At 35.1% G+C, this 25,651-nt stretch overlaps 3 protein-coding genes across 3 annotated transcripts; 2 read left to right on the top strand and 1 right to left on the bottom strand.

Moving 5' to 3' along the window:
• Positions 1-7,501: 7,501 nt before the first annotated feature.
• On the bottom strand, positions 7,502-14,047 carry LOC147569093 (galactokinase-like). Its single transcript, XM_086655546.1, has 14 exons — positions 14,015-14,047; positions 13,087-13,578; positions 12,800-12,984; positions 12,634-12,680; positions 11,884-11,975; positions 11,679-11,761; positions 11,314-11,382; positions 9,900-10,085; positions 9,503-9,637; positions 9,195-9,329; positions 8,925-8,995; positions 8,763-8,840; positions 7,975-8,116; positions 7,502-7,867 (listed from the first exon to the last, which is right to left on the bottom strand). The coding sequence occupies exons 2-14, from the start codon at positions 13,247-13,249 to the stop codon at positions 7,757-7,759; spliced, it is 1,497 nt and encodes a 498-aa protein (XP_086511672.1). The 5' UTR covers positions 13,250-13,578; positions 14,015-14,047; the 3' UTR covers positions 7,502-7,756.
• Positions 14,048-17,120: 3,073 nt separating this feature from the next.
• Positions 17,121-17,792, top strand: LOC147569094 (3'-5' exonuclease-like). Its single transcript, XM_086661874.1, has one exon. It carries the CDS (start codon positions 17,121-17,123, stop codon positions 17,772-17,774), a length of 654 nt encoding a protein of 217 aa, XP_086518000.1. The 3' UTR covers positions 17,775-17,792.
• A 4,042-nt stretch (positions 17,793-21,834) lies between these two features.
• Positions 21,835-24,547, top strand: LOC147569095 (3'-5' exonuclease-like). Its single transcript, XM_086671620.1, has 2 exons — positions 21,835-22,621; positions 24,141-24,547. Exon 1 carries the CDS (start codon positions 21,944-21,946, stop codon positions 22,607-22,609), a length of 666 nt encoding a protein of 221 aa, XP_086527746.1. The 5' UTR covers positions 21,835-21,943; the 3' UTR covers positions 22,610-22,621; positions 24,141-24,547.
• Positions 24,548-25,651: the final 1,104 nt, after the last annotated feature.

Below are 25,651 nucleotides of genomic sequence, written 5' to 3' on the forward strand. Positions count from 1 at the left end.
TAATAAAAAAGAATCTATAATTAATATTTTGAATTAAATAATATAAATTGTAAATTTAATATTTGTAAAAGTTTGATAATTAAGGAGTTTTGGGCATTAGAGAAAAGGGCGGACTTTATGTATCCATATTCAGTCTTGTGATGCTTCTGTTGGTCGCCGACAAGTAAGTAAACAAGACTTCAGAGTTCCCTCTTTATAGTTTTTTAATCTAAACTAAGCACTAACTACTTATAAATGTTGTTTTCAGCTTGTTAGGGGACGTATTGATTGTATTGGGCTTTTCATTGGTCCAGTGGACACTGTTGTGGGAACAACGACATCGTACCCTTGAAGAAGAACGTTTCCGAGATATGAAAGAAGCACGAGGACGAGAGTTGCTTTAGTGTTACTTTCAAACTTCTATTACATTTTTATGATATTGACTTTGTTTTTCTGTTTTCTTCTATTACTTTGTATAATCATCTTATTTTTGTAACTCTATAATATAGGTTATTAATTTTTGCTTAAATTTAGGCTTATTTTGTTATTCTTAGAGTTTATGTATCTAAAAATATTTTTAGAAAACATGCACAAAATTACGAGTGTTTCGGTTAATTCATACCACATATCACATATAATATATAATATACTAGACTTACTTAACAGTTTTAACTGTAAAATACATATTTCGATAATTTTGTTTTTTTTAATAAGTTAATGATGTAAATAGTTTTCAGTATATTTATAAATGAAATAAATATTATTACGTCGGAAAATGTTTTTAATAAAAATATTTTGAGTTAAATAATATATATTGTATATTTAATATTTTTAAAAGTTTAATAATCAAGAAGTTTCGTTAATGGTTGAGGTTGACATTTATGAATTTAACTACTTCCAAAGATCATTAGACACATATAATAATTTTATATGTAAGATAACCATTTTTTTAATAAACTCATTTTCTAATAAGTTAATATTCTTTAGAAATAAACTATAAACAATATTTTCAAATGATAAATAAATAGTATTACGTCGCGAATATTTTTAATCATATAAAGTTTGTATTTAATGGTTATAATAATATAAAGTTTGTATTACTTGGGGTACGTTTAAGACAATTTTTTTTAATAAACTTGTTTTCTGATAAGTTAAGATTGTTTAAAAATAATAAACTGAATAGTATTATGTGCGTGGGGGTCTGAAATCGCGGGTCAAAAAGTCAGCGAGATCGAATCGTTGATCGGAAGTCAGACCTTCACTCGTTAACATTTTTATGACACTGACGGCGTTATTGGGCCTAACCGATGAAAAGAAATGAAACGCACATGATCTTTGGGGGTCATTGGGATGGTGCTGACCAAAGGGACTCTGACAGTCAAGTCAGTAAGCTTGCAAGAAATGAAATAAATACGTGAATAATATTCCTGGAATGTTATCGTCGAGGGGATGGTCAGAGTATGGCGCAACTTGTAGAGTGGACGTAGCTCGATCTCTACTGTGTTAGACTGACTTGCTTGAAGAGAGACAACTTATGAGGTCTGTCGTTCGGTGAGGCAGCTTTGGTGAGATTTGTCTTGAAGATAAAGTGAAAAAGGTATATACCGTAGATAAAGTGGAATGCCTGCCTGAGTGAAAGGCCAACCTTGTATAGGAAATCACGTGGATGATGAAAGGGTCCGACCTTCTGGCTAAAGTAGGCAGTTTCTTATGAGAGATAAAGTAGATTGCTTCATTCCTTCGAAAGATAAAGTAGACAGCCTCTTTGATAAAATAGTTGTTCAGGTGAGAGAAAGAAAAATCGCTCTCCTTGATAAAGTAATCGTCAGGAGAGAAAGATAGGTCCCTCTTTCTTGATAAAGCGACCGTCAGGAGAGAGAAATGTTCTAGCAGTCGTAGCTTGCTTGCAAGAGGTTTGGATGATCGATGAGGGAGAAGGTAAGTTGTCAGTTGATTGCGGAAGAATTGGATGATCTTATGATTCTTTCCTCAGCCATTTTATAGTGTTCGTGGTCGACTATAACTTGGAGATGAGTTGTTCTCTTCAATGTGATAATGTATGGAGTTGTCACCATAAATACGGATTTTCATAACCCTTTGTATATTCGTGATACTGTCATCTTGAATGAGAGTAATGTCTCTTCAACGGATATAAGGAGGAAGTTTGTCTAAGAGGCCACGACCAACCTCTTTATCCAGGGCTGGATTTTTCGTGGTGAGTGCTTGTGCATTTTACTGTTGCTTCGGGTGTTTGCAAATGGTATGGCCGGACCCATTTGTCATGTAGTTCATGGGTTTGGTCATCGTGTAAGCCCATTAATCACGGATTTTTAGGGGCGTTCTGGATGACGGATTTTGGCCTATACAATGTGTGGAATATTTTTAATTATATCTTCAAATAATGAGAAGAAAGATAATCTGATCAAGAAGTACAACAAGTGTTGTTTTATGAGAAATGAATGTTGTGGCAGCATTACTTGACAAGGTTTGTCATGTAACAAGTAATTCTATCACATGAAACCATAAGGAAAGATAATCAATGAAATAAGGTTGGGCAACTGTTATAGAGGCGCAACATTAAAAAGTCTCACATTCACTTTCTATCAGTTATTTGTAAAGAATCAAGGTTCTTTGGCAAATTGCTTTGTGCTTGAATGGGATACTCCATCTTGAAATCTTCATGTATGTTTAAACCTCAATGTCTTTGTTTTCATATGAAGTGGTATTTCAACCGAATTAGGACAGTTGACTGAGTTGCATCATTAATTTCGCAAGGAACTCTTTGGGTGAAAATTACTTTTCTGCAATGTAGGCAGCTTGTCTTTCGTTGGTATCCATAGCAGAAGTTACTCAAGGTGATTGGTATCTCCGTCCTCATGTAAGATGGTAGTAAGGCGGTGAAAGATTTGGATCTACATTTCACGACTTTTATAATATTATTTGCTCTCTGGAGAATGTGAAATAAAGCGAGAGAGGGTTCTGACTCCAACAATTGAGTTTCTTTTTTCCATGCAAATGTTCTTCCATAACAGGTTAATTTTTTAAAGTTTTTGGCATTGATATGAATGTTTTTGTCATTGAGATTGCTGGACTACAGTTATCTTTCTAACCTTTTTGTAAGACTTCTCATTCATTAAAAAATTACAAGGAAAAATTCGATAACAAATTCCAAATTCAATTTTCAGATCTGCCGTTTAAGTGATCATCAATGTTCATATTGTTGAGCATGCGAGAAACCTAATCACACCTAGTGGTGCTCAAAAAGCCGGGCCGGGCCGGTCCCGGGTTGGCTAAACCTATGGCCCAACCCGGGACCGTGACTTGACCCAGGCCAGGCCTATCTGGGCCGGGCCAAATCCGGGTTTGACCAGGCTAATTTGTTTTTTTTCTTTCTTTCCTGTTTTTTAATATGAAACCCAATTAAAACTTAACGAACTTACTTAAAAGAAAATAAGACTTATCACGTAGTATTAAAGTAATGACTATTTACCTAAAAAAATCGAACTTACCTAAAGTAAATTAAAACAAAATGGAACTTACTTAAAAAATATAGTATTTACTAAAAATTTCTTCTCTTACTCGAAACGAAAAGATTTCCTAAAACTTACACAAAAATGGTTTAATGAAACTTACCTATATTCTTTTTATATTCTCTAACTTAAAAAGGAAATGATTTTCTAAACTTACATAAACATAAATATAAATATTTCTTTCTAACTCAACAACTTACCTAAATTTATTTTTAGATAAGATTTTTTAAAGCATACCAAAAATTTCTTCTCCAACTTAAGTTTGTTATGTTTTCTAAATAAGATATAAATGATTAGGAGGAATATAAATATTTAAAGAAAGAAAGAAAAATAGAAAAGGAAAAAAAAAAAAAAATTGGCGGGCTCAACCCGGGCTTTTCCGGGCCGGGCCTAGCCCGTCGGGCCCAAAATAGAGGCCCAGCCCGGGCCCGAGACAGAACCCGGGTTGACCTGGCCCGTTTTCCGTACGGTCCGGGCCTGTACGGAACGGGCCGGTCCCGGCCCGGCCCGGCCTTTTGAGCACCTCTAATCACACCACTTGGACATGTAGTGGGAACACTAGTTGTCCAAGTACAATTAACAAATCCATTAGATGTTTCAGGATAAACAAAGATAATCTCTTGAATAAGCATGAAGCCCCATACTTTTCAGCAATGTTACAAAGAACACCACCTAAAACCCTTCTTGCTGCCTCAAAATAGGGTCTTTCTATAAGTTCTTGCGTAGTTGAATCTATAATATTTGCAACATATTTCCCTTTAGGTGAAATCCTTAACATTCTCCATCTTCACAAATGTGGAGATGGACACAAGGATCCTCAAAACCAATAGATAAGTTTGTAAAGAATTTCTTACTCAGAAATACCAAAAAACTAATAAGAATGATAAATCCGCAGATTCATGAGTCCTTGGTAGTCATAATTCCACGGATTCATAAATCCAAGTAATATTTTTTGGTTTGTTTGTCAACTAATAAGAATCCTATGATTTATTATTATTTGAGTATTTTAAAGCTTCTTTAGAAAAAAAAAATATTGAATAAACTTTGTTCTCAAAATTCGTTTCATTCGAGAACTCTCCGTTTTTGTAAATTTTTTTTCGAGAACCGTTATTTAATTTTTTTTCAGATTCCCAAATTTTTTTTTTTAAACTATTTTTTTCGGTTACCGAAATTTCATGAAACCGATTTTTTTCACGAAAACGATTTTATTCGAGCACCGTTTTTTCCCACAATTTGGAAAAACAATCTTTATGAAGCAAAAAAGTTGTTTTAAAACTTCAATCACCGAAAAAGTATTATTCGAGAGAAAAAAACGATTTTTCGGTAAAAAACCGGTTTGGAGGGAAAACAGTTTTAAGAAAAAAGTCTGTTTTCAGGAAAAAAAAATCGGATTTCGGGAAAAAAATAATTTGGGGAAGAATTGGTTTTCGGGGCAAAGAACGGAAGAAGGAAAAATCAGATTATGAAAAAAAAAACAATTTTGGAGGAAAAACGATTTTTTGAAGAAAAAAATAATTTTCGGAGAAAAAATGATTTTTGAAAAAAATAATATTTTTAAAATAATTATTTTGTATAAGGAAATATTTTTTGTTGATTTTAAGTTTAAAATTTAAGTTTCTTAAATAAAAAAACCTAGCAAATCCTAGGAGGTATGCTGGGATTTTGGTCCAATACAAATTTTGGAATTAGGAATCTTTAGGATTCAAGAGTCCTAGGATTCTTGGTAGCCAAATAGACCAAGGATTCATGAATTTTACCAAATCCCACTTTTATTAAGAATCCTATTTAGGAATCCTGCAACCAAACACCCCATAAGCTCTACTGATTTATGGAGAAAGAGATTTCCCTCAGAACACCGCGATCACCGCCTTTTTTGGGGATGGAATGAAACAAAGCCGAAGGTGAGCTATCCTCTCATGATAGGCACATTCATGTGTCTATGTTAACTGAACAATACTAGTAAGCACACACTTTTCCATATTCCAGCAAGTCTATACTTTTTCACCTTTTATTGGATGAGCCTCCCCTAGCCAGATTCTTATTGTTAGACTAATATGTTAACTAAGTCAAGATATTGCCTATCTCTACTCATTCAAAGATTAAAGATCCGTATCTTTTGTATCAAATAACTAAACAGTTGTAACATTTCATAGATTCAGATATATATTCATTTATAAAATCCACTATTATTAATATGAAGAAAACTAATTTTTTTACATGGTATCAGAGCATCTCCAATTCGGAACTCAATCTTAGAAACTCAGAGTGCCACATAAGATTTGCTGAGTTTTTCTTAAAAAAAAACATCTCCAATGCAAAACTCAACTAAGAGCATCTCGAATGGGGCACTCAAACTCTAAAACTTAGAGTGCCACTTAAGATTTATAGAGATTTTAAAAAAATCTTCTCCAATGGGACACTTTACTAGACACTCTACGATGATGTGGAGCATTTATTAATACAGACTCTCAAGAGAAACTCTAAAATTAGAGTGTCTCCACGAGACTCTCTAAGTGTCACTTTAAAATTCTAAGCAATAGAAACTCTTGCTTTTTAACAACTTGTTATCTATTGAATCGAAGAGTGACGTGTGCATTAAGTAGAGGTATTTTAGAGATCTCCATTGGAGACAAATTAAAATTAGTTGTCTCTATATTGACACTTAAGAAAGAGAATATTCATTGACAGTTGACAACTAAGACTCTTTAGAGTGTTTGTTAGAGTGTCTCATTGGAGGTGTTGTAAGATCTCAAAGATGATGTGTCAAGGGTGGAATAAAGATATCTCAAGACGACACTCTATTTCTAGAGTGTCCTCTTGAGATATCTCTAATTGTCCAACTCATCAATATTTAAATCTCAACAAATAGAAATCAAGTCTTCGTATATTTCCGAAATAAATAATTATTTTTTTTACAAAAATAACCATGCCCCATAAGTTAAAAAAAAAATAAGTTTACATTTTTGCATTGGAGACATAAAACAATTCAAAATCTCTATTTTCGCTACCTAGGAGTGAGAATCTCAATTGAAACTCGACAAATAAGACGAATAAAGATTTTTGAATTTTTCATTGGAGATGCTCTCGGGCGCAACCTCCTAAGAGCGAAAGTAATGACTAGTTAACATTCAATGGTGGGTGACTTGGAGAAATAAGAAAAATATATGGGGTGCAAAATTTTAAAAAATGAAAAAAAAAATAGCCAAACACACCCTCTCTAATGTTGTCGGCAGAGAATCGACGGTCGACTCTTGGCCGGTGACAAGTCTCTCCGTCTCTCCTCTTTCTCCCTCCTCTTTCTCTCTCTCTCCATCCTTGTCCCCGCTTCTCTCTCTAAGTTTCGGCAAAGGAGAAAACTCAACCGCCGGAACTCACAAAACACAAAATAAGAAAGAGAGAGAGAGGAGAGAGAGAAAAGGAAGAGGGGAGAAGAAAGGGAGGCAAACTTGGTGGTGAAAATCACCGACATTAACCGTGGACGTCGCCGGAATATAGGGGGTCGCCTGAATTCTTAGTTGAGGAAGAAGAAGCTAAAAGGTTGAAGTGTTTGGAAGAAACAAAACGTTCCAATTCTTTTTTTGTTTCCACCCACAACTTTTTACCCCGTATAATTTTCTTATCTCGCCAAATCACTCAGCATATTAAATAGATTAATTTCTTGATGAGACCAAAAAGGCCCCTCTACACCTAAAATCAAGATGACATATTTCAATTACAGTAGGTCCTTGAACAAAATAAAATTGTAGTAGGTCAAGTTTCAACATTGTCCAAAGAAAAACTTTAGGAAATTCTACTTTAGAAGTTAGATTATAAGGGAAATTGCCTAATGTCCTATTTGGGTTGGATTTACTTCCAATCATTCAACTGCCAAATTGGGTTCTCACCAAACGGTTTATCATCTTCTTTTGTGATTGAGATCCTTCCAAACGGCCGAAAAAAAAATGATACTAATATTTTTTAAGTGTGATTAATATCTGATTATTAAAAGAATATCACAAATTGGCCTTCCAATTATTGCCATATAATATGAATAACCTTATTACGTATTATTAGTATAATAGACCGACTAAACTCTATTACTATCTTACAAAAATTTCTTATAAATGATAAATATTAAGTGAAATCTGCCAATTTGTACCTAACTTATATGCTAGACTTATGTAATTATTTTACCGACACGTAAATATTTTCAGAAGAGAGGTTCTTTGCCATGTACAAGAAGAAACCGAACTGTGTTTATGAACTAATCAGAACTTGAATATTGCAGCTCCACTTGAAGGTTTTGAGGCAAAAACATAGAGATCGACATCTTCCTTTTTTATCACTCCCTTTTCAATCCTTAATTTGTAGAAAGATTCCTGAAATATTACGTGTTAATTCGTGGTTAGAAACGTCAAACGCTAGAAAAATAGCGTTAAATATGTGATAAAAGTAAAGGGATTTTGTGGTTAGAAGATCAATAAACCTTCAAAGTTTGTATGAATTCTGGGACGATACTCTCTTTCACCAAAGCGACTGCACATCCACCCCAACCAGCTCCTGTAAGTCTGGCTCCCAGAGCTCCATTATCACGACAGATATTTACTAGTTCTTCCAACTCTGGGCAACTAACAATAAAACAAAAGAAAATGGAAGTCAATAAGTAGCCAAAATGATTCTTAAAGTTAGTTTTGTATCAGCATAAATGCACAACTGATAATCACGATAGAAGAAAATAACTGGTCCAACAACGAAAATTACTCTTCAAATGACTACAATGTGGGAATGCTTTGGATTAAACCGAGATCCTTTTGTCAATCAGCAATTTTATTTAGCCCAAGTCATCCTATGCGCAAGACTTTCGTGATTTCAGCTGTTGATTCTCTTTTACGTTGCAATTAGAACGGGATGTAACTATGCAGAAGGGCCGTGGATCATGGCTCGGTGTGGGTTGTGGCATAAGGAGTAGGGCACAAAATATTTGTGTTCTCTTCTAGATGGATATGAAGTGTTTAAATGCAATTTCGATTACATTTTCTCTCATACTAGGCAAGTGTCCTTTCTGTGCTCTGACAGCCTATACCAAACTTCTCACAGAGTTCTGAATCGAGCTCAAGTACCACTTTAATGTGCGAATAATCCAAGAGCATAAAACAGCCCCATGCGTCAAAGAGCTGAGAATCAAGGTGTCAGACCTTATGTTTATACTTTATATGAAATGTTTTACGCTATTCCTTCCTGAATTATAAATGCATTCACTAGAAAGATATATACCTGCACTCGTATAGAACGCTGCAGCTATAGTGGCTCTCATTCATTAGTTCCCCAAGCTTTTTCAGCATCTCTTCATCACTAAAACACACAACCTATCTGTCAGAACGATAAAACACTAAAGCTTAGGAATTATGCAATATTAGTCTTCCAAATTAAGCGCACCTAAGTTTTGATGACACGGTATCCTTGAAAGCAGGTACGCGCTTAGCTTCAGAGTATACATGAGTAGCTCTCTGTAACATAGAAACAGGTCCATTAGAAAGATAACCATAAATGAGTTTTAGAGAGGAAAGCCAGTCCAACTCGGCCTAAATTAATCCAAAATGTTAATGAGAGCTTTCTAGACATATTCACCAATACTAATAAAAGAATGGGAAGGGGAGTATAATGAAGAGAACCTCAGTTGAAAACGGAAATCAAAAGAAGAAATACCTGAAATAGTTTAAAACTTTTTGCAGCTTTCAGCACATCTAATGAGGTTTGGGAGTTGCTGAAGATTGATGTCAGGTCTTCCTCTGTGATTTTTTCAATATCTTCAGCTGTATATGGCTCCTCGTTTAAAAGCTCCTGTAGAGGATAGAATCATGATTAGTTGCTAAAATAAGATTATGTGGTAAATAAAAGAAGTAGGTAAGAGTGTCTACGACTGATTTTGCAGGACATTTAATGAAGATGGAGAAAACGAAAACAAAAGGGTTAAAATAATAGTGATATTTGACGACAATAGAGTATAGACACACCTTGACTGCAATGACAGGATCAGAAGAGCCACGATTCTTGGCAAAAGATATACAGAGTGCTTCAACATCAGAGAGTGTTTTTACGCTTGAAATTGCCTCTTTTGGTTTCATCCCGAGCTTTATACCAAGGACAATCTGAACCATAATGTGACTGAAATAAGTACTTGGATAAAACCGTAAAGTGGCAAACAGCACTTGTGAAGTTTATAGAAAATTCATTGACATATACCATAACATGCATTATGGTATGTCCAAATAACACATCAAGACATTGATGATTTTATATTTTTAGCAGTCAGAAATCTTGAACAAAAACAACTTGAGTGGAGAAATACGGAAGTTTAAATAAGAGTATGAGACACTATTTCCGATCAGAAAGACGTAAATTCTAACTTACAGATGCTAGGCGACATTCTACAACACGGTTGTTGTAATTCGTTGCAGCTGTTACTGCTTTCTGAGATTCTGCTAAGGAATGAGCTATCACAAAAGTCCCACCAGCTGGAAGTTGCACATCAGTTGCACGGATAGGGTTGAAATCTATTAGCTCCGCAAACCCTGATTGGGCCATAACGGATATTGCCTGCAAAGAAAGAGCATACTGTCATGGCCCATTTTTAAGCCCCAAAATACAGCACACACCAGGACAGCAGCACGCACAGCCCATAATAGCAGCCCACAGAGCACCAAGGAGCAGCCCACATGAACACCAACTGCAAGTATGGGATGGGCTGCCTTGTGCACAGTGTTAGGCTTCACAAGCATGATGATGTAGCCTTAAGACTTATCCAAAGCATTCTAGAGATTTCCATAGAAATCTCTACATTGTTCCAAGCCATTCGATGTTAGACATATGGTTTAATCTTGACCATCCATTTTGTAAGCTAACAAGTATAAATAGGGTATACCCCTTCATTTGAAGTTACGAATCAAGCATAAGAGTGATAGGTTGGAGTGACTTGGGAATTGTGCCCACACTTGTAATCTTTGAGTTCTTCCTTTCAAGAGTTCTTGCATAATTTGAGTTTACCTTTCTTGGAGCATACTTAGTGAGGGAATAGCCTAGCTAGTCAAGGTTACACTAGGCATTTGAGTTGAAGGCTTAGACTTGTGCTTGGGAGAAAAGCTAAGACAAGTGCCAGATGGTGAAAAGTTATAGGCCAAACTTTTAACCCGTGACAATATGGACAGATATTGTTCAAAACTTAACGTCATAGTGCTTCACTGAGAATGATATATGCAGAAAATTTCTTCTTTAAAGCATAAGTTTATGTCTCTCTTTTGGGACTCAAGGCCGGCCCAGAATTATGGCCCAGTTATAGCACTAAAGGAGCATGAAACTGGCCCAACATAACCAGAGGTAGGCTGGACCAAGGCGTAGGTGTAGTGTTTGATTTGAAAAGGGCTCCTGGATACTTACGAGAAAATCTTATCTTATTAGTTTATTATAAAGTCCTATTACTCAGTGTAGGATTATTTCTTGTGACCCAATCGAGCCACAAACTCGATAGAACCACCACAAAATATGGGTCCATGCTTGACTCACTCTGAAGAGTCTGAATTCTGGGTGTAAAACTCTCACCCTAAAAGATGGTTTTCAGTCTGCTGTTATTTTCCTGGGCGATAAACAAGCGTCTTAAAGGCAGCAATTAACATAACAAACATAAAATTAATTTGTAAGTGATAAGGCATAGCAATTTAATTTGTAAGTGATAGAGCGCCGGAGGCATTCACGCATTCAAGCATTTTTAAATTCTTTAGGCCCCAAGAAAGATAAAAACATGTGTTAAAAGAGATAACGTAAACCTCACCTGGTCCATCCCACCAGACTGCGTTCCAATATAACGCTCACAATCACATGTAAGCTGTGCAATCTCTTTCTGCCAAATAACTAAAAAGTCAGTATCCACCATAAATCATCACTAAATGGATTTTAACTAATCTCACGATCTCAATTTCTTAGCCGAGTAAGTGTTTTATCGTAATTTGCTTTTTAAATTTGCAAAACCAGAAGTATAAATGAATAAAGGCCCCATCAGAACCCGTCAAAAAACATGAAGCGTACAGAATAGGTCAATTCCTTCAAATATGGAAGAATAGATAATTAACTAGATCACAAGGCTGCCACTATAGCCATTATAGTAGTTATAGTAAGGGCAAAAGACGAGTAGAATACCTTTGGGTAGTTTGTATCAAATGCCGCCATTATAGCAATTGTAGAAGCACAAACAAATGCTGCTGAGCTTGATAATCCAGAGCCTACATGAACAAGATATTAGACTAATTTGACTTTATCCCAACAAAATAATTACAGGAACATTACCAAGTCACTAAAAGACTTGATAAATCATCAAAGGAGTTTCTGGAAGTTTGTAATTCACCTGTAGGAACTATCCCATCGACAAGAACATCCAGACCGATTTGTGCAGCATTTTGACCTTTTGATTTAGCAAACCCATGATATCCTTTGTACCTGCAAAAGATACAGGGTGTAGCATTTTCATTTGGAAATAAAACCAGAAGGCTTTTAGTAGATCTGTCCAAGATATTAGGGTTTTCCTACCATGTGGATGTGGCTAAAGACAGACGTCAAGTCATTAATCTTTTTCACTTTTAACAAATATTCAACCCACGTCATTAATGGAACCGTTTCCAATATCTATTTTCCTTCGTCAATCTACTAACAAATTTACTCAAACTACTGAGACCACAAATGTGCATATCAAATAAGAGAATCTGAATGAAGAATTAATATGAAATTTCTTATTTCCATCTATGGTTAAAGTACTGAGCTAATAGGGCATAAACATGCCCCTCGGATGCACCGTCTATGGTTCATTAACCCCACACCCTTAACCAATTAGGGAAAGAGAAAGATGGGAGAGTCACAATTGGGGGTCTGATCTACAAAAGGACTGCCAATATATGTGATGTCGAAACCACAATCACTTATGCCATTAAGTAGCCTCAAACCCAAAAGCTCCCACCAATCTAACTAGGAGTTTGAACCTATTAACTTTTGATGAATCAAATAACTATATTCCCCTAGTTAAGCTAGATCCAAATCCATGACTACAATAACCTTATTCCATTCAAAAGAAGAACCCAAAAATAAAGTATTAATCTCTTACCCACAAATAAAATAGTGACCCCATTTGTGATTTTTTAAATCAATTTCCTGCAAATATAAACAAACAAAAAAAAAAATTTAACTTTTGTTCCTTACTTTTCACAAACCAAGAGGATCATCAAACAAATAAATAAAAGATTGAATCAAATAAGTTAAAAGAGGAAAACCTGATCAGGGTCAGCTGGATAAGTACACATAGTATATTTATCATTCACATTCGCGATTCTAAGAAGCTTTGAAGATTCCCCAGAATCGTTTTTACGAATGGCAACGATAGTGTCTTGCCGAATCGCCATTGGCAACACCGAGTAACCCTCGTAATCAATATGCTCACCGATCAAATTCACTCTCCCTGTATTCAAATTAAAAAACAGAAAGAAAAAAAGTCTGATTCTACCATAACAAATAAATCTCTCTCTCTCTAGAGAGTGTAGAATACTCATATCTAACGTACCTGGAGAACGAGCGAATAGATCAGGTTGGTGACCGAAAACCTCCATAAATTTTGATTTAAGTTTTTCGAATCGAGCTTGAGCTTCTTCAAGATGAGATCCTTCTCCATAAACTGGTTCAATTGCGTTATAAATTGGGATTGGTAGTTCTTCGTGTCTCGCCATCTTTTTAGTTCTGCCCAATTTTCTGCAACGATAACTGGATAAAAAGTATTTGGGGTTCTAGAAGAAGATGTTGATTTTTCTAATAACAGAAGGATTTATTTATTTATCTAGGGAGAAAGAAGAAAGAAGTAGATAGAGAAAAGGTCGTGAGTTCAAGAGAGAGAGAGAGAATTAATTGGTTTCACCGATTGAGATAAAAGTACGGGACGAGATCCTGGTGCTTCCGCGAGTTTGAGATTTATTTTCAGCCGATAGTCTCCGTATTGGATTGGATTGGATTGGCTTGAAATTGGATTTTTAAATCGATTCAGGGAAGAGTATTAGTTGTACTAGGCTTGCAAACGGTAGCTTATCGGATCGGATATAAGCATATCCGTATCCGAATCCGATAAGCTATTCGAAACCGATAATTATCCGACAGATATTAGAAATTAATATCCGAATTTGATAATATTAACGGATATCGATATCCGAAACTTTAACAAAATTCCAAACTTTTTTCTATAAATTTTTAACTATTAGATCTAAATAATAAATCTCAACCATACATTTTATATATTATTATGAATAAATTTAAATTTTTATTAATTTTTTATATTTCTTATCGAATACGGATATGAGTGTATCCGTATCCGATAAGCAGATATCCGATAAGAAATATCCGAATCCGTATCCAAATCCGAAATTTCGGATATTTTTTAAAATTCGAATACGGATGCAGATCGGATTTCGAATATTCGGATATCCATTGACAGAATGTTGTACAGTTATGGCTTCCCAATCTACTCATGAAAGTTAGGGAAATTCTAAAGGCATCCCTTCAAATTTATACATAGGTGCCCCCTAATTTTGGCCTGTGAAGAAATACCAACAAAAGTTTCTGGGGCGCCTATAAAACCATCCTCTACTCAAAAGTAGACTAGGTTTCCACTAGGATATTTCAAAAAAAAAAAAAAAAAAAAAAAAAAAAGACTAGGTTTCCACTCCTCTTGGTACATCTAAAGATTTAAAAAAGTTTGTTAAGATATCCTAGTCTATTGAATCTGATCTGTATTAACAAAAAGCAGACGGACTTATGTATTATCGTTCCGAGTCAAAAAAATTAAGAAAATAAGATATAATTTCTAAAATTCAACAAGGGACAGGAATATCTATGTGGATTCGTTTTCAAACTCTGAAACCTTTGTTGTTTCCGAAAGGCCGATAGTTGGAGGGCATTCGGAATTTGCAAAGGTAAGGCATTTGCAAAATACTAGTTAATCTTGTTTAACTCAACTAACTTCACTCTTTAATCTTGTTTAACTCAACTGACTTCACACTTTAAAGTAACGTGTATGTATGTTTTGCTCCATTCTTCTTTGTTTTAGGAGTTCATATTCTTCACATCACCTACCACGGCCAAGATCGCGGTTGACAATACAGAGGACCAGTGCCAAATTTTACTCTGGCCCTTTTGAACAAGCTTACAATTTTTTTTCACGCGAAATTATAAATAAAAAATTGAAGTAATTAAACGGTGAAAAAATAGTTTGGGGTCGAAAAATCCAAGTTTGACGTATGATGTTGCTATACAACCGACCTTACATTATTCTAATCAACGTTTCTCCAATTTCTAAAAGCTTTTATTTCACCAAAGTATAATTTGGAATTTACAAAGATAAATTTCTAGGTTAAATACTCAACATTTAGGATTTTGATGTTTGTTTTTTCACACAGTAACACATTTAAATTTAAGATTTAAAGTGACAAATTTTGTAGACAACGATTATACAGAGGAATCTGAAAGAGATGAAGAAATGGATGATTGGAGGGAGTGGAAGAGAGACAAAAGGGGATTTGCAAGCAGAAAAGATGAATGCCAACAAGTTTTGGCTATAATGGTTACAAAGTTGATTTTTGGTTTGCTAGGTGTTGGGTTGGAGATAACAACATCATACCTCTTTAAGTATGTTGAGCAATACAAGAAAAAGTAAGAAATTTATGAGAGATCACGAAAGTAAAATTGTAGAGATGAAGATTTGTGGGGGAAAGAAAGCGGGGAGGAGAAAACGAAGATATGATCATGACATTTGCGACTAAAAATGTATACTAGATTTGGGACACTTGTTGCCTTGTTTGATACCTAAATACTATACCCAATGAGTTACTACACTATCAAAATTAGACTATTAAATAAACAAGGTAGATATGAGATCCAAAGATTTGATTGTGCCTCTTACAAAAAAAAAAAAAACAGACGAAAAGAATAATAATCAACACTAGCACTTGAGCATAAGACCTTTAATATAAAATCTAAATGCCCAACTAAATGAGGTACCTTGTGGTGTCAATAATTCAACTCATGATATATAACATGTAATAAAATACTCAGAAAAACGCAAGTCCCTTGTAATGGGGGCCCTATGCGGGCGACCGACCTGCACCTCCACCATACGGACCTTACGACGACCATCACAATTGATTCCCTGTCTCTTATGTTATCTTTTGTGTTTTCGTTATCTCTATCTTTTATTTTTCTCTTTCCTGCTCGCTCCTTCACTCCAACTCATGCGACACCAGGTCAATGATAACTCATTGTTGTCGATAGGGGTTCTTTGCCTCTGTGTGAAAGAATCTATATGAAGAAGTAGAAAACCCCTTGCAATCTTTCGTCAAACAAGATTGAAGGGTCTTCAAAACCCTTAGTGTTGGTTGAGGATTTCAACATTTTAGGGGGTTATTTTTTGTCTGAGGTTCCTCCGGACAAGGGGGAAGAAGCGCATCATCAGTAGAGAGATATAAAGGGGGTTTCAATGAAAAAAAGAAAGATGGGAGTGTTTCTGCTAAAATAAGAAAAGGTGGTGGAGTTTCAAATTACAATATCCCTATAAAATATAAGATAATTTGTCTCTAAAAAACTTAGTTCCTACTGCAATTTTGGTATGTCCCCAATTGGACAGCCTTTGTGCAAAAACACCTTCATCCCCAAAAAGACTTTTGGCATATATTAGGATTAAAAAGATGTGCCAGTTTCCTTCATCCTCATCATCTTTACTCTAACCAAATTCCATGTGTTTATAAGAATTTCCTCTTAATATTAGTTTACTTGTTTATTTGTCGTGAATAAATTCATTCGTAGCTAGCTCAGTAGCTGATCAGTAGTATTAATAACTTTTCCTCCTCATTTGAACGGAAGACTCACGTGAGATTCCAAACATAGCTTAAAAAACCATACTAGACTGAATCACCTACAATCTATTATACAAAATTATTGTCAACTTTCGTATAGCAATTAAAGTTGTAACTGCATCTCTATGACTCTATATGTTCTCACTCAATTGTCATAGCATGATAATTTTCAAAACAAACAAAACCAACACAATTAGTTGTCGTTAGAATAGATAATGATCTATTTTATTTCCTCAAAACTTACTTCATCATGTCATATAGTGTACCATTACGGTTCTAGACATCCATTGATGTAACTTACTCATATTCCCATGATGGAATGAGGGATACATATGTGATATGTTAGTGTTAAAAAATTTTGTATGAATATTAACATACCTTGAGGCTTGAGCCCTACCATTCGGAATTATTTTATTTGGACGTTCTTTTGAGCAGAATCTGTTATCTGGACGATCTAAACTTTGTAAATCAAGCTAATCTCATAAACCCGAAATAGTATAACTCCAGTACATCTGTAGCACTTTAGTACACCCTTTTAGCGGGACGATTCCAGCATCACCCACTTCCCCACTCCTCTACTACCTGCTGCGTAACAGCATATATACAGAAGAGTGAGAGCGTTTTAGAGAGAGAGAGAGAGAAGGAATAGAGTTTTAGAGAGAGAGAGAGGGAGCAATTTCTTCTGTAAAAGTAGCTTCTGAAGATGGCGACCAATATCATCACCGAGAGGGTTCGAAATGATAATGAAAAACAAGTTTTCAAAACAGAATTCTTCGGAACTAATATCATCACTACTGTAACTTCCACTCCAAAAATAATAAAAAGATGGATCGGAAGTAGGAAGAGTTACTATCGCCGGCAACTACGAATGAAACATCTTGTAGTCGGTCTCGGTGTTCAGTGGCGTCCTGTGTACCGTCCTTCCACTCAGGTTCCGGCCGATACTCTTCAACTCTGCATCGGAACTAGATGTCTGATTATCCAGTTATCTCACTGTCCATCAATTCCAACTCTTCTTCGTAGATTCCTCTCAGACGAGGATATCACATTCGTCGGAATCAGAAACTACACCGATAACAAAAAGCTTCTCCTATCCAGACATCATTTATCTGTTTCTAATCTACTAAATCTATGTCAAGTTGTTGAATCTAAAACTGGTGAAAGCCATTTGTTTTCTTCGATGGAGAAATTAGTGAGTGATGTACTTGGATTTGATGGAGTTTATAAGGATCGATTGATCGGTATGAGTAATTGGAGAAATATAGAGCTTACGATTAAGCAAGTTCAGTACGCTGGTGTTGATGCTTATGTTTCATTTGAGATTGGAAAGATTCTTGAGGCTTGGAACTACAAGTGAATCAGTGATGATCGGAACAGGTTCATAATCTCAAATCACTCATCTCCGATTATCATCATCTTCTTCTTTATAACTCGAGTTCTGTTACTTTTTAATGCATTAAAACTTTACTGATTTTAGAGATTTCGTTAGGTATTTTGATGCTTACAGTGGAATTAGCTGATAAGAGTAGTAGTTTTTCTGTTTCTTATTTCAAATCTCTTGTAGATCTGATGAACTGATGATCATCAAGAACTTTTTTGGTTGAATGCTACAATTTCAATATAGAATAGTTGAGAAACAAAAGTTGCATTTACAAGTTTCTTGAAAATGAACAATGTTTAGTTTGGAATTTGTTCTTAATTTGCTTGAATTTTACTGATTGTTGATTGTGTTTTTCTTTTGTCAATGTTAACATTTGTTAAGAATCTTGTTCAAATCTCATAATTACGAGGGATTTTGTTAAATTTTTATGTAATTTACTTAAACTCAAAATTGTTTTTATTTAATTAAGTTATTAGTGAGTTAAGTTAGTGGGTAGTTATTTTCTTTAGTTGATTAAGTTAGTGGGTTAATGGATGAATTAGTGGAATCATGTTACTAGTGGTCTTAGTTAGTGGGTAGAATTTGGGTCTATATATAGACCAGTCTTTGTAGTTTATTTTCATCAAATCAAATCAAGTCAAGTATTCAATTCAAGTTAATATCTTCTTTATTCTTCTTTGTTTGTGCAAGTATTTTTAATTTCCAACATTTGGTATCCGAGCTAGAATTATTTTGTGATTACTAACCGAATTACAAAATGAATGGATCAATCCAACCTCAGCTTCCGCGATTTTGTGGGAAAAATTTTGATCAATGGTGTATCCAAATGAAAGCATTATTTGGCTTCCAGGAAATTTGGGAGGTTGTCGAATTTGGGTATGTAGAGCCAGTTGATCAGGCAGCACATGAAGCTCTCTCTCAGGTCCAAAAAGATAGTTTGAGAGAGAACAGAAAGAAGGATAAGAAGGCATTGTTCTTTCTCTATCAAGCTGTTGATGAGATTGTCTTCGAGAAAATCTCAAGAGCTGAAACAGCTAAAGAAGTGTGGGGCTTGTTGCAAAGATCCTACAAGGGTGATGAGAAGGTAAAAAATGTAAGGTTGCAGACTTTACGAGGTGAATTTGAATCTCTTAATATGATTAACTCTGAAAATATTTCTGATTATTTTTCTAGAGTTCAATCTATTGTTAATCAATTGCGGGTTAATGGTGAACATTTAACTGATCTTCGTGTTATTGAGAAAATCATGAGATCATTAACAGGTCGTTTTGACTATGTTGTTGCTGCAATTGAGGAAGGAAAAGACCTCTCAACTATGTCAGTTGAAGGTTTGATGAGTTCATTATGTTCTCATGAACATAGGATGAACCAGAGAGCTGTTGCATGGTCTATTGAACAAGCTTTTCAAAGCAAAGTGACTCTGCTTGAAAAAAGTGGTTCTAATGGTGAAGAGAGCCATGGTAAAGAATCCAAAAGAATTGGAAGGTATGACAAATCTAAAGTTAGATGTTTTCGTTGTAAAAAATTAGGTCATTATAAGTCAGAATGTAGAGTTTCCAAAAAATACTCAGAGCATGCTAACTTTGCTGAAGATGATGTAGAAGAGGGAGAAATTCTTTTATTAGCTTGCAGAATAAATGAAGATTCAGATGAAGATTTAGATGATTATTCGGTAGAAAGTGATGAAGATGCAGTTTGGGACTGTCTTGTTAAAGAAGATCATCAAATAAAAATTGATATTGATGATGAGACAGTAGCTTCAGAATCTCAAGTAATTGAGATTCCACCTATTTCTCCAAATATTCATGAAAACTCAAATCCAGAATTATGTCCCAGTTCAACTTGTATTCAAGTTATGTCATCGAGGTTTGATGGATATGTTGTAAGCAATGATAATGATGATTCTGACGAAGATTTTACAAGTTTTGCATTTTTTGCAGATTGTAATCCTATCACTTTTAAAGAAGCAGTAAAAAATGTGGGGCAAATCTCAGCTACGAATGATGAAATTCATTCAATTGAGAAAAATGATAATTCGAGGTTAAATTATCTTCGTACAGGAAATAAGACAAATGGGTTGAAATGGTCTTCCAAAAACAAGTACAAACCAGATGATGGTCAAGTAGACAAATTAATTGTGAAAGAGTATGATCAAGAACCAGATTAATGTGCAGTTTTAAATTGAAGAACAAGTGGCTAATATTTTTATTAAGCCATTGAAGGTCCATTTATCTTTCAAGTTGAAGATCATGATGGGCGTTATGTCGTTTGAGTTTAAGGGAGGGTGTTAAATTTTTATGTAATTTACTTAAACTCAAAATTGTTTTTATTTAATTAAGTTATTAGTGAGTTAAGTTAGTGGGTAGTTATTTTCTTTAGTTGATTAAGTTAGTGGGTTAATGGATGAATTAGTGGAATCATGTTACTAGTGGTCTTAGTTAGTGGGTAGAATTTGGGTCTATATATAGACCAGTCTTTGTAGTTTATTTTCATCAAATCAAATCAAGTCAAGTATTCAATTCAAGTTAATATCTTCTTTATTCTTCTTTGTTTGTGCAAGTATTTTTAATTTCCAACAGATTTCCCTAATTTTTTTCACGTCACATGTTCTTTCTCCCCGGTGTCCTTTCATAACCAGATTTTTGCTGCAATTTTTTGTAGCAAGTAATCTTCAAGATGCAAGCTGTCTGCTGTTAGATTAGTTTGAAATTTTAATAAGCACCCTGAATATGGCTAAAAGCACCCTGAGGCTCGAACGGCCTAAGGCACCGGTAGGGACCTTAACTCGAGGTGAGCTCATATGAGCATCTGAAATGAGTTGGGTGTCCACTTCACCACACCGGGTCCACTCTATCCAAAACAACAAAATACCCAGCCTAGGGGGTTGAGCCTAGCGCTCCCCAAGTCCAATGCGCCTAAACAAGTCATGGTGCTTATAGAATTTACCTTTCAATTTTGGTTTAGGTCATTGGGTGTTTTGGGGAAGTTTTTCCTGCGTTATGTGTATTTTTGTTTTAATCGGCTGGGTCAAGGGTCTGGAAAGGATCTTTCCTCCTAAACAACCCTCATAAACAAATGGGAATATGTACTTGCAAACTATCTATCAAGCGGTCTCCAATGAAAATAACTAAATACCAATTGAAGTTAACAATCCCTTTAATAGTCCCTTGGGATTCAATTGTCTTAATACAAACTTTCTTTTTGTCTTTAATAAAAAAACTAATCTTGTAATTATCACACTCTTTAATAAAAAAACAATCAACATACTCTAGAATAGTCAATGCTTTATATTGTTTATTCAATAGGTATTGTAATTATCACACTCTTATAACTTAGCAATGTCACAAGTAAGAAACTAAAACTTTGTTAGGATAGGAAGTACTATTTGTTATGTTTATCATTGCAATGTACATTATCAATGGAAGCCAAGACACTCTCTAGTGACATATTACTCTTTCAATAATTAAAAAAAAAAACATTCTACTCAAACTCAAATGTCGTAATATGACAAAATGAATTTTTTGATACAAATATTCTTGTTTGTCTTTAATACCAAACTAACGATGGAATATCTTTCCATCGTGTGAGAATGAGATATCAAAAAAATACCAATGAGAATATAAACTCTTATATAACAACATTACAAATAAATATATAAGAAAAAATGAGATGGTTTGATACAAATGGTAGTGTCAAAAAAATGAACCATGAAAACTAACATACATTAAATGCTACAATATCATGTGAAGTCAAACCACAAACATCTACCCAATCGGTTGAAGGAAGGATAAGTGATCCTTTTTAGTTGTTACTACAAGTAACCCACTATTTGGAATGTGATCAAAATATTATTTTTAGTAGACGATCAAAACATTTAAATCAAGCTAATCTCATAAGCCCGAAACATTATAACTCTAGTACATCGCTAGCATATTAGTATTCCCGTTTTAGCGGGACAATCATGAATCACCGGCTTCACCACTCCTCTACCTGCCTCGTAACAGCATATAAACAGAGGAGCTAGAGAGAGAAGAAAATCAGTAGAGTTAGAGAGAGAAGAAAATCAGTAGAGTTTTTAGAGAGAGAAAGAGAGAGAGAGAGAGAGAGAGAAAGGGCGATTCTGTGCGTAAACGAAGCTTCTGGAAATGGCGAAAAGTATAAGGACCTTTAGGATTCCTAATAATGTTGAAGATCAACAAGTTTTCATAATCAAATTCTTCGGAACTAATATCATCACTACTGTAACTTCTGATACAAGTTGCATAGATAGATGGATTCAGCATCACTGGAGCTTCTATGGCGAACGAGTTACACGTCTGGTTGTTGGACTCGGTGTTCAGTGGCGTCCTTCATACAATCATACTAATCGGTTAGATGCCGATACTCTTCAACTCTGTATCGGAACTCGTTGTATCATTATCCAGTTATCTCGTTGTCCTTATGTTCCTGATATTCTTCGTCAGTTCCTCTTTGACAAAACTATCACATTTGTCGGAATCCAAAACAACGACGATAATATAAGGCTTATTCAATCTGGTCATGACTTAAATACTTGGAATCTGCTAGATCTAGGTCAAGTTGTTTCAATTGCAACTGGTGAAAGGTATTATTTGAAATCTTCAATGAAGGAATTGGTTCGTTATGTTCTTGGATTTGATGGAGTTGGTAAGGATCCATCGATCGGTGTAAGCGATTGGAGAGCTATAAACCTTACGCCTGATCAAGTTGAGTATGCCGGAGTTGATGCTTACGTTTCATTCCAGATTGGGAAGAAAGTTAAGGCTTGGGACTATCATTGGAATCATCGATGATCTAACTAACAGGTTCGTAATCATCTTCTTCTTTTAACTCAAGAAATTAATTCTTGCTCTGTTTCATTTTGCATGCATCAAACTTTACTGATTCTAGTTAGGTATTTTGATGCTTAAGTGGAATTAGCTAATACATTACTAGTTCTTATTCAAAAATTCTTATAGATCTGTTGAAATGATGATAAATTGAACAATAATACATGTGTAAAACTAAAAATGTTTAGTTTGGAAGTTGAATTGGTATTATAACATTGCATAAATAATTGATCGATTGCTAAAAAACATTTCAATCTATCATTTTCAGATTCAGAGTTGAATTTTAATACATCATATAGTTCTTTGTTTGTGCTTGTGATCTTTGTGGTTAAGTTGAGTTTTTTATATCTCATCAAAAAAAAAAAAAAAAAGTTGAGTTTTTTATGTTTTGACTAGGGTCTTCAACTTTTACTTCATTTGCAATAAGATGAAAAAAGAAAATTGTGAATGTTTCAGAGAATATTTTATAGCGCCTTTAGGGTTCCACAGGGCTTATAGAACACATTTTGGTGGTGGGGATTGGGAAAGTTATATAGGCGCTACCAGTTTCATAAACCCCAAGTCTCCAATCATACCTTCTTGACTTGGTCCATGGAAGTGGACCAAATCAATTGAACAAAAAAAGTAGAACCTCCCTGAATCAGTCATTCACCATCAACATTGTGACCAGCCAGACAACCACCACCATCTTTTTCATTTGTTCACTCTGACACTACAAGTCTACAAAGAAAACTTCTCAAATTCCAAACCCTCTACCATTATATATTATATTATACATGTATACACACAAATACATTGAATATCTATAACCATTTTGCATTTCCGTTTGTCGTTCACTTATTCTTGTTCGTTAGAAGTCCTACTTAAATATCATAGTCTGAATGCTTGATTCATTAAGTTAGGAATGTCAAACAAGATAATGCTTCTTCCCTGATCATTAACTTTCAGATTCAAAATTCATGGGATTTTAGTACATCATGTAGCCATTTAATCTGTTCGAGTGATCTTTGTTGTTGACATAAGAATTTTCTGTTCTGAATAGGGTTAGTGTTACGTTACAGTTTACTGTATATTCCACTGCATAAAAATGTGAATGTTTTAGTACAAGTTCTATAGGCCCATTGAAAACTACAAAAGCTACTAGAGTCAAGTCTCAAGTGATTTAGAAGTTGGACCTAGAAAATTTTTAAAGACAATTCCATTGTTTTTCTTAGTACAAGTTTGACAATCCCATTTAAAGACAATTGTTGCTAAGGCACTTCTTTTCTATGAGAACCACACCTGCCCCAACCCAAAAATTCGACGGTTAGGGATGCCTAGAGCGAAAAGATGGTGGCTCCTTTCGAATGTCATTAGGACTTTAGCCTGTTCTGTACATATAAGTATATATTTTACTCTCGTTATCCATGGATCTGTTTAAGCGATTGGAGAGCTATAAACCTTACGCTTGACCAAGTTGAGTATGCGGGATTTGATGCTTACGTTTCATTTCCAGATTCGGAAGAAAGTTAGGAACTACCGCTGGAATCATTGATGATCTAACTAACAGGTTCGTAATCTCTGGATCACTCATAGTATCTGATATCATGTTCTTCTTTTAACTCAAGGAATTCTTGCTCTGTTTGGTCTTGCATGCAGCAAACTTTACTGATTCTAGTTAGGTATCTTGATGCTTAAGTGAAATTAGCTAATACATTACTAGTTGTTATTCCAAAACTCTTATAGATCTGTTGAAGTGATGATGAATTGAACAATAATATATGTGTAAAACTAAAAATGTTGAGTTTGGAAGTTGAATTGGTATTATAACATTGCATAAGTAATTGATCCATTGTTGAAAACATTTCAATCTATCATTTGCCCGACTCAGCATAGAATTTCAATACATCATGTAGTTCTTTATATGTGCTTGTGATCTTTGTGGTTAAGATGAGTTTTTGTAACAGGGGTTTTAAACTTTTACTTCATTTCCAATAAAGATATGAATGTTTTTTTCTTTTCCAAAAGAAAATTGTGAGCGTTTCAGGAAATATTTCATAGCGCCTTTAGTCTTCCACAACACAAGGCTTATAGAACATATTTTGGTGGTGGGGAAATTATATAGGCACTACCAGTTTCATAAACCCCCAAGTCCCCAATCCAACCTTCTTGACTTGGTCCATGGAAGTGGACCAAATCAATTGTTAACCCCCCCCCCCCCCCCACCCCACACACACACACACACACAAAAAGTAGAACCTTTCTGAATCAATCAGTCACCACCACCACCACTATTGTGACCAGCCACCACCATCTTTTTCTTGCATTTTTCTGTCCCCTCACCATCAATATTACCACCACTATCCCTCAACACCGCAATATCCTGGCCCAGTCCTGGCCCAAAGCAAAAATAATCCTTGCTTTGGGCCATACATTTCTGAGACATCCATTAATGAGAGAGGGCCTCAACTTAAGCTGACTGCCCTTTTTTAGGTGATAAAGCATAAACTCTTCCCCTCCCAAATTCACCCAAGTTTTTCCATGTTCACCCCAACACCAAAAAGAAAAATCCTCACAGAGAGGATCATCCATAGGGGTGGTGGTGAAAGATACCAGAGTTTCTATGGTTTTCGAAACATCTCAAAGAGTTAAGACATTACTGCTAGCGTTGGAGGTGGGAGAGGCGAGGTGTGAAGACTTTTTTTATTGTGGAAGCCTGGAAGGTGACAATAGGGTTTTAATCAAGACTGATCAATGGTCATGATCTCAGCCCATCGAGGATCATGCCCTATATTTTACAAGGTGAGAGTTCTTGACGAACTCAAATCTGAAGGCACTCCATTACTGTGCAAGAGGATCGAACACGTAGGCCCATAACTTGGCTGAGTCGGCTCTTGGGGCACCACCAACTTAACCAATCTAGCACTTTTGTTTTATTGAGTGTAATCTTAGTTTGTCAAATTTCATTATGCAAATTTCATTAGCTTTTTGGCCCATGTATGGAATCTGATTCCAAATATATATATA

This window comes from Eschscholzia californica, unplaced genomic scaffold (assembly GCF_041429995.1).
Source record: "Eschscholzia californica isolate CP2 unplaced genomic scaffold, dmEscCali1.0.p SCAF_1, whole genome shotgun sequence".
Taxonomy (NCBI): domain Eukaryota; kingdom Viridiplantae; phylum Streptophyta; class Magnoliopsida; order Ranunculales; family Papaveraceae; genus Eschscholzia; species Eschscholzia californica.

Bases quoted from the DNA above. Each gene is read 5' to 3' on its own strand.
- LOC147569095 (XM_086671620.1), top strand. From the start codon at position 21,944: ATGGCGAAAAGTATAAGGACCTTTAGGATTCCTAATAATGTTGAAGAT.
- LOC147569094 (XM_086661874.1), top strand. From the start codon at position 17,121: ATGGCGACCAATATCATCACCGAGAGGGTTCGAAATGATAATGAAAAA.
- LOC147569093 (XM_086655546.1), bottom strand. From the start codon at position 13,249: ATGGCGAGACACGAAGAACTACCAATCCCAATTTATAACGCAATTGAA. The intron at 12,985-13,086 runs GTACGTTAGATA...ATTTGAATACAG, and splicing joins TCTATTCGCTCGTTCTCCAG to GGAGAGTGAATTTGATCGGT. The intron at 9,330-9,502 runs GTGTGTCTATAC...TATCCTCTACAG, and splicing joins ATCCTGTCATTGCAGTCAAG to GAGCTTTTAAACGAGGAGCC.